This window comes from Podarcis raffonei, chromosome 2, assembly GCF_027172205.1.
Source record: "Podarcis raffonei isolate rPodRaf1 chromosome 2, rPodRaf1.pri, whole genome shotgun sequence".
NCBI lineage: Eukaryota > Metazoa > Chordata > Lepidosauria > Squamata > Lacertidae > Podarcis > Podarcis raffonei.
The window spans coordinates 30,739,306-30,748,578 of NC_070603.1; the positions used below are offsets into that span (position 1 = coordinate 30,739,306).

Here is a 9,273-nt window from a genome sequence, read left to right on the forward strand (position 1 = left end):
AGCTCCCATCGCCTCCCCCGTTTATATTATGCCACCTCTCCTAGACGGTTCCCTCTCTTGCGGGGACGAGGGTTGCATGCTGCAGAGCTTCCCCAAAGTCTCCCACTGGGGTTCAGAGCAGAGGGCTCGCAGCTTTCGGGGGTGCCCTGCACTTTCTCCGCCCCCACAGATCCTCCCGCTCACCTGCCACTCCAGCGAAGGTTTCCATTGCCTTTTTTATTGTTCAACTTCTGCCCTTATGCGCGCCTCATAAAGAGACAGGAGGTTCCTAAACCTTTAGTTGAAGCCTTAGGTGACCATCTCGAAAAGGGCAGTTTTTATATTATTTTTGACTGGGAACCAACATCAGAATTGAAATCCGACAAACCGGGAGAAGCCATTCCTTCTCCAAGGAGAAGCTACTTTTCTGTCGCAAGACTAGGCTGCCCGAGGGCCGGAGTGGACCTGCTCATCTTATTTGACGTGGCTGAAACCTCGCCCACCCACCACCGCGTTGCCCCCGGTTGCCCTTCTCTCCCATATATAGACTCTGCCAGGTCCCCTTTAATCTAAAGCTTGTTCCGTCGTGTTAAAAAAGGTCATTCCCCCACCCCCACCCCATTGCAGAACAAACCCCACAGCAAATAAATGGAGAACTTTGCGGATCAGCCCCTATGCTTCTGACGCTACGAAGCCGTCAGGAAAATCAAAAAGGTTTTTTTTGGCGGGGGGGGGGGTTTGCTACTTTGCAACTCCTCAGTCCTCCGGTTTGGTCCCCGAAAATGGTTCCTTCCCAGCATAAGACTTTGCCAAAGGGCACAGTTGCCCCTGCAGTGCTGCTATCCAGAGAGACTGAATACCACCCAAAAGACTTTTTTTTTTACACGGGCGGATTTCGAAATTTTAGGTGGGGGGGGCTGACTAGGGTAGATTGCTGAGCAATGGAGCAACCGACCCTCCCCCCCTTACTCTCACACACCGCCTGCATGCAATGGGGGGATTAAATCGAAACCCCTTCTCCCCCGCCTCCCTAACATTCTCTCCGTTTCCCCTCCCCCGCTTTTCCCGCCCCTCGACGGCGCCGAGCCAATCCCCGGGCCGCTTTTCTCTTTGACAGGCAGCGAGCTCCCCGCCCCCCGTGACGTCCCTGCGATGATTTGCATGAGTTGCGCTGCTGCAAGAGGCTGGAGCTCAGTTGTCTGGGAAGGCGAAGCGAGCGGAGAGAGTCGGAGTGCGCTGTCTGACTGCAAGACACCCCAGCCCTAGGGTTTCCCCCCGCCCGATCTCACGCTCCCCTCCTCCACCCACCCAGCCCCCCCACCCAAAATGGAGCTGCCGACGGTGGGCGAGCATGTCTTTGCGGTGGAAAGCATCGAAAAGAAGCGTATCCGGAAGGTGAGCGAGCGACGGTCCTTGCAGCTCCAGGGTGGAGGGCGGAGAGGGGAGGGCTGCTGGTCTGCAGACTGCGTGGTGGGGGGATCTTTCAGGAGACTGACGTCTTTTATTCCTCCCCCCTCCCCTTATTTTATTCGCAGGGCCGAGTGGAGTATCTGGTCAAATGGAGAGGATGGTCCTCCAAGTAAGTCCTGGGGAAGGGCGACCGGGGAACCTTCTAGCGGGCTGCAGAGTGCTGGCTTGCCTGCCTGCCTGCCTGCTAACGCAGTCCGCTTGCATGCTCCAGCAATCCGGAAAATGCCTCGGTTGTTTTTTTTTTTTTAACGCATGCATAAAAAGGAGGGGGGAAGTGCATGCAATTTGGGGGGGGGGCAGCCTAGAGAAACGAGGCAAAGCGGTGCAGAGCCAGCAGCTTCAGAGAGAGAGAGAAGGCAAAGGCGGCGACTGATGTTCAGCAGTTGCAGAAAATGGCTCCTTTGGAAAGCAGGCTCCATATTGCAGAACCGAGCAGACCCGAGATCGAGAAGGGAGGGCGAGAGAAGGGGGAGGGGGAGGACCCCCACAAATAAATAAATAATACATTGAATAGGATCCGATTTAAATCCTCGAATCTGGCCCGAGAGGGAGAGAGACCCGGGGGAAGGCGGCCACTCACTGTCACCAGGGTGCTGCCTTATTGGCTGGGAGGGGACTGCGATTGAACTTGACCGTCCCAGGGTCCGTGCTGCTACTTCTGCTGGATCAGAGGAGACGTGCGGGAGCTGGGAAGCTCCGTGGGGTCTGGATGACAGAGCTTGCGAGGAGGGGCGGGAAAGGCGCTGGAACTGGGTAGGATGCGGAGGGGGCAGATTTGGAAAGGGGGGTGGGCTTTTGGCCCGCCGCCGCATGCATGGCATTCCTCCGGAATAATAACCGCGCTAAATAAACAAGATTCTCTGCTCCACCCGCCCAGTCTACAGCCCCTCCGCCCATCCCCCAGTTCCCTGTAGCGGCTGGAGTCCTGAATGCGCACTTTGAAATCTGTCTTGGGAAGCCGGAGGGGGGCGGCGGCGGCGGCTAACTTGGCCAGTCTCTAAAATGGCCCCTTAACATGCAACTTGGTGTGTGTGTGTGTGGTTTTAAGAGCTCCCATCGAGAACTACAAATGTGAATTATTGTACTATATAGCTAAGTGGTGTGCATTTAAAATAAATAAATAAAAAACCTCCTTTCATTTCCTTTGCAAGGTATAACACGTGGGAGCCGGAGGAAAACATCCTGGATCCCAGGCTCTTAATCGCCTTTCAGAACAGGTGAGAGCTTATGGAGCAAAGGGTGATGTCTGTTTTTCTGCCTGTCTGTCTGTGTCAGGAGCTGTACACCCAGATCCATTTTCGGTGGACGAGCGGGGAGCCTAGAAACAGCCACTGCTTTTGCGCGGGAGGTGGGTAGTCCCGGGGTGGGCCGCGGAGTGCCGAGGACCTTTCCTTTGCTGCTGCTGCTGTAGCACAGGTCGCAGGGAGCGTGGCAGCCTTGTGCAAGCGGCGCTGCGCGTGACGGAACTCCGCTTTAACCCCTTCGCCGCTGCAGCGCAGGGACTTCCTTTCCGGACGACGCTCGAGTCGCCTAGCCTCGGTCGTTGCAAGGTGGTGCTGCTGGCACGTGACGGAAGGGAGAGGCGGCGGGTGTGCGCGCTGCTTGCCAGTTCGGCCGCTTTTGCGCTTGGCATTTTCTGAGAGCCTGCCTGGGGAGAATCGCTGCTGCGGAAACCTCTCGCAGAGAGCCCCTCCCTCGTCGTGTGTGTGGCTTGTGTGGCTGCAAAATGCAGCTCTCGTCGAGCCCTGGCTGCCTCAGCGGGAGATTGGGTCGATCCCAGTGCATACGGCGCTGCTGCTGCCATAGGCTTGGCTTTTTGCGTGCGACTCGTTTCCCTTAGGATTTTGGCGCAAACCGAGGTGTAAACTTGGGGAATAGGAGGCGACGTCTTGCACTTGCATTCCCCCCCCCTCCTCACACCACAGTCACCACTCGGTGCGTCTGCCAAGCTGCCCTAAGCTTGAGGACTCTGGGCCTTGCAGGATATGGGGGGCGGCGGAGAAAGAGAGGTTGCTTCTCCAGGTGTCTGAACTGCACACCTTGGAAAGGGCGCTAGTTGCAGGCTTTGCGTTGCCCCTGCTCCGCTACGGCCAGCCCCTGGTGGGGGCGGCACCTCCTCGGGCTCCGCCCCCTCCCTTTCCCGCGTTCGATCGATAATTTGGTTACTTCGCGGTTCAGGCGCCTGGAGCACGTTCTCCCCTCCCTCTTCAGCCCATGAGTGGCCTCCGAGGCAGCGGTGGGGGGAAGGGGCGCATTATGTGAATCCTAATGAGGTGATTAGCATCCAGGGCAGTTCCTGCTTTCCTGCCGCGTTGTGTGTGTTTGGTTTCGTGACTCCCATCTCCTCCGCAGGCAGCGCGTGGGATGGGTGGGACGTTGGATGTTGGTTACCCAAACACCTACAGCCTGGGGGAAATAAGTGCAAAGAGGGTGGGGACTTGCCTGGACTCCCCCCTGGGATGCTTTTTGTTTAGGATTTGCTGTCAGCACCCAGATGTTTTTGCCATTACACAAGATCTCCCTTAACTGCCAGTGCACATTTGCTCCTTTCCAAACTCTCCTTGCAGATTGCTAATTTTATGGGTGGTTTCTTAAGATAAGCAAAAAGGGACCCAGTAAAGAATGTCTCCTGTGGCAGGGAGGGGAGTGTGAGCAGAAAGAAAAGCTTAAAAGTCAGCAGTCATTGTTTCCACCCAGGTTCTCCTAACCATGTTTATTCAGAAGTAAGCCCCTTCCCCATGGTTTTCAGTTGAGTTTTTATGACCAAGCTGTAAGCAAAACCTTAGGTGTGTTTCGTTGGAAATAAACTCAACTAAGTTTGAATTTACTTTTCTTGGAATAAGCCCCATCAAGCTAGAGGAAACCTACTTTTGAATAGATATTGATAGAGGATTGGACTGTCATCTACATAGGACCTGCATTCTCCCAAATGTTCTTAGAATTGCAGCATCTGTATTTGTTTTGACATTTTAAAATTAAAACTTCTCCCAGAATGGTGGGTTAGTTGGCAAACCCGAGATAAAGCAGCCTCAGAAAAGATATGTTTCAGCTCCATTTAAAGTGCTAAAATGGCCCCCTGAGAGACTTGGCCATAGTAATTCAATGACTTGTTTTGTTGCAAAATATCAGATTGGCTGGTTTCAAAAGCTATTGCGTTTCTATGCCTTTTTGCACGGTTGCGGAAAATGCTGGTCTCCATGAGAACTAGATTTTTATTTATTTACTTGTCTGTGAATTCGTAGATCTTGATAATTTCTTGGGGATAGAGATGCAGGGCATTTTCATGTATTGCACTAACTGCAATCCTATACATGTAAATTCAAGAGTAAATCCGACTGAATTCGGTGGAGCTCATTCCCTGGAAAGTGTGCAGGGTTGCATACTAATTTGGAGGGAGTGTTTCTTATGCCCATATTGGGTTACTCTGTGTATTCTGGGTTATTGTTTTTTAACTTGTTCTTCCACTTGTTACCCTGCCTTAGCATTTACATGTGCAAAGCATGAAAGGTGTTTTTTTCGGTGCTGTGTGAAATTTTCTCCCACCCTTTGCGTGTCTGTGCATTTCGTCCCTCTCCGCTGGAATAACTGATACCCTGTAGGGGCTCGAGGCAGCAGTGCTTGCTGGCTTGTGTTAATTCCCGTGACCTTTTAGCATTTTGTCTTGTTGCCTTTAGTGCTGTAGCCTCCTGCTGCTGCTCTGCAGTAAAAATGCTGCCTAGCTCTGTGATTCCTTACTTAGAAGTCCCACTGTGTGCCTTACTCCCAAGTAAGAGTGTTTAGGATTGCAGCCTTAATCTTGTGTTCAGGGTTAACCTGCATGGTAAAGGACATTTTTCTCTCCCTTGTCCTCTTTGGTGTGTTGTTGGAAGAGAGGTTTCCTAATTGCATCGCTATTGATTTTTATATCTCTTCAGGGAGAGGCAGGAGCAACTTATGGGGTACCGCAAACGAGGACCAAAACCAAAGCCATTGGTGGTTCAGGTAAATCCAATCAGTTCCTCTGCTTTCTACTCTCCTAACTTTCAAAGTGAGATAAGACAGTAACAGTAGATCTAGCCAAATCCTGAAATGGGAATCTTGCTGAGCAAGCTGATTTTTTAAAAAGGCTTTCTGAACGCCTGTTCTGTTTTTGTTTAATTAATAAATATCCGCTTCCTTGTCTGGTGCCTTTCCCAGGGGAAGAGAATTGCATCTTGGTTTCATCATGCTCTGGGAGACAGCGTGTTTGTGTACACACACACACACACACACACACACACACACACACACACACCTTGTTAACTGTAAATAACAGGGGAAGCCCTGGCCATCCTGTGACTTCATAGGTCCTTTTGCCAGCATGTGTGGAATATATTCTGAGAAGGCCCAGCAAATGTGGTCTCTGTCGTGGGTGACCATGACTGAGCCTTCTGTGTCCCGCAAAAGAGATTTATTGGTGGAGTCTTTGAATCAGCAGAAGGAGAATTCTTAGGTGTTCTCTTCCACCTTGCATTCTGTGTTTGGTAGCCCAGTTGGCTGTGAAATACACTTCCTGTTTCACTTGCGGAGACCTACAATGCAAGATGCCTGTGCCTTGCCAAGAAGTATGTAACAGGAGCCAAGGAGTGCTGTTCACAGCAGCTTTGTCCCTGCCCCAGCCTGTCCCGATTTCCACATATGTTTCTTAGACATCCTTTCCCCCTTGTGCTCCAAAGGACCATTGACTAAAAGAATGTCACCTCTAATTTCACCTTTATCTCAGCCAGTTAGGGGAAAGGTGGGATGAGGTTGTTGGACTAGGCATTTTAGAACAGGGTTTCCCCAAACTTGGGTCTCCAGCTGTTTTTGGACTACAACTCCCATCATCCCTAGCTAGCAGGGCCAGTGGTCAGGGATGATGGGATTTGTAGTCCAAAAAGAGCTTGTCTAGAGCATCCTTTAAAAACTGTTGCTGTTAAAAGTTCTGGGTCTTATAGGGTCTGTTTTGATATGGCTTGTAAAATGTGCTGCCCTCCTCTCTCTTTCAAAGCCCTTAATGTTTTCCCCCACCCCCACTCCTCCTCCTTCTTGCAGCTGCCATCCTTTGCACGCCGTTCCAATGTCCTCACTGGCCTCCAAGACCCTGCCGTGGAGAACAGGCCCAAGCTGGACCTGGGCAGCTCTGGCAAAAGCCAACAGCACCAGTACGAACTCAACAGCAAGAAGCACCACCAGTACCAGCCCAACGGCAAGGAGAGCAACATCAAGTCTCACGGAAAAGGGAAGTACTACTACCAGTTGAACAGCAAGAAGCACCACCACTACCAGCCTGACCCCAAGATGTACGAGCCCCATTACCAGCCCGGCAGCAAGGAGCCTCAGCAAGGGCAGGCCTGCTTGGACCACAGCAAGAGCCCCTTGATGTCCCACATGGACAAATGGTCTCATGGCTCAGCCAAAAGCCTGCTGAACCCTGTGAAGAACCTGGGGGGTGCCGAAGGGAAGAACGGCGCAGAGAAGAACCTTTCCAGCGGCACGGGGCCGCCCCCACCGCCCCCTCCCCGGGACGGTGTGACCAGCAACGGGATTGGCGGCAAGATGAAGATCGTCAAGAACAAGAACAAGAATGGCCGCATTGTGATTGTCATGAGCAAGTACATGGAGAACGGCATGCAGGCCGTGAAGATCAAATCTGGAGAGGCGCCCAAGAAGCGGGTGGCTGAGGACAGGACTGCTAAGAGGGGGGCCTCTGAGGAGAGGCAGGAGTCGTGGAAAAAGCCCGGGGCAGAGAGATGGCTGGGCAGCGACCCCCAAGGGAAATCGGGGGCAGAGGCAAGTAAAATGCCTGCCGAGCATGGGACCAACTGCCAAAAGACTACAGCCTCTAGCAAAGAGCCGCCCATTCCTGAACAGCAACCCCTTCAGCTCACCACCAAGCCCAACCTTGCCCCGTGGTCCCTGGACTCTAGGCCGCAGGAACAGAACTCTGCTGCTGCTGCTGCAGCATCATGCGTGGGGCTGAACCTCTCGCCCAGTTGCGGTGGGTCGCGCAAGCGCTGCCTCTCCGAACCCCACAGGGACAAGGAGGGTGGCAAGAAGCGCCTCACCTCCCGGAGCATCAGTGCCCCCACTTGCCTCAGCCCTCCTACCCCAGAGAGACCCGAGGCCCGAGCGCTTCCCGCCTCCCAGCCCGAGGTCATCCTGCTGGACTCGGACTTGGACGAGCCCATAGACTTGCGGTGCGTCAAGGTTCGGGGGGACAGTGAGCCTGGCCTGGTGCACATTAAGCCAGAGACTTTGCCGGCTCCGGCCGACCCGCCGGCACCGGAGCCTCCGAAACCGGTGGAACACTTTGAGGTGGAGGAAGAAGAGGAGGAGGAGCCCGCGCAGGAGTTCAAGCCTTTCTTTGGGAATATAATAATAACGGATGTGACGGCGAACTGCCTGACTGTGACCTTTAAGGAATATGTGACAGTGTGAGGAGGCGCAGGCTTCGGCCCTCTCCCTGGGCAGCCTGACACATGACCCCCTCATCCCTCCTCCTCCTCCTCTAAGGTATTGTTCTGCCCGGAGAGTAACTCTATGGTGCCACCCGCCCAAGATCAGACGTGGCCCACGACCCCCGCCACGCCCCAGAAGAAGGGAGGGTGGGGTGCAGCGATTCTCCTTCTCTAGAGGGTGGTCTTCCATCTTGGTTGGTTCCTCCGGGGGGGCGGGCCATCTCCACCCTCCCTGGGCCTCGTGCACCAGGAAGTAAGTCAGGGTGGCGGCTTCCCAGTTAACTTGACGGGAGAGTTACATAGTATTATATTTTAACAGTGCTAACTTGTCGAGTCGTTCTTGCTCCCGTTTGTATGTGGTGTTGCTGAAAATGTATTGTTTGAGCTGAAGGCAGCCCCCCTCCCCTCCAAGGTGGGCCACGCAATTATATTTATTTGTAGGTATTTATATAATGAAATATTAAGAAAAGACTAGATTTATGGAGTTTCCCTAGATTTGCCCTATATATATATATAATTATATTAAATACATATATTATATATATATTAAAAGCTATATCAGAATATTTTCATTTTCGTCCCTTTTTAAAAGCCACTTCTGGTTTTCGTCCCCCCGCCCCCCTACTTTTCCTTTTCATAAAACTGCAGGACCATCCCTTTTCCTCTGGTATATATTTTTTGATACTGTGTCCAACGCATTCTTGTTTTCAGTGTGCAAAAAAAAAAAGTTAATAATAATAATCATTATCTAAAGCTAAACAAGCTATTATAGAAACTGCTGCTACTAGAAATGTCTAAACTATAAGCTTCCAATTATTATGAATTGCTTGAATGTAAATATTAAATGGATATGTTGAAAGTGCATTTGATGTTCTGCAGCTAGCCTAGGGTCTGGGTTGCAAAGACTAGCTGGAAAGTGGGGAGGAACGAGGGCCTGGAGACCTGATGGGCACCTGTTGCTCTTTGGGCGCTGTATGCCGAAGGAAGGAAAATTGTGTGTCATGCAGTCATTGCAAAGGATTATAAACCTTTCCAAAAACAGCAGAAGGTTTTGAGTACATTTATTGCAACTTTGGTTGTCCTTGGGGGCCCTGGTATTGTGCATGCAATCTAAGCATATGTTGCTGTTTCGGGTCTCTGGTCATAATCTGCAGGGGGTACTTTGGATGCAATAGGTTCTCCATTCTTGGATTAGATGACCTCTGGAATTCTTTCTCACTCGCTAGCTGAGAGCCCACAAAGGAAGCACTTGAATGCGATGGGCAAGCTTCTGTTCTGCTTTAGTTTTCAGATGATTTCAGTTCTTAAATGGTGCGGAACAGAGCGAGGTGCCAAATGCTGTCATGCCTGACATGTATGATCATCC

At 51.9% G+C, this 9,273-nt stretch overlaps 1 protein-coding gene across 1 annotated transcript; it reads left to right on the forward strand.

Moving 5' to 3' along the window:
* Window positions 1-1,146: 1,146 nt before the first annotated feature.
* Window positions 1,147-8,948, forward strand: CBX4 (chromobox 4). The gene is made up of 5 exons (XM_053375554.1): window positions 1,147-1,374; window positions 1,515-1,558; window positions 2,601-2,666; window positions 5,364-5,430; window positions 6,502-8,948. Exons 1-5 carry the CDS (start codon window positions 1,306-1,308, stop codon window positions 7,885-7,887), a joined length of 1,632 nt encoding a protein of 543 aa, XP_053231529.1. The 5' UTR covers window positions 1,147-1,305; the 3' UTR covers window positions 7,888-8,948.
* Window positions 8,949-9,273: the final 325 nt, after the last annotated feature.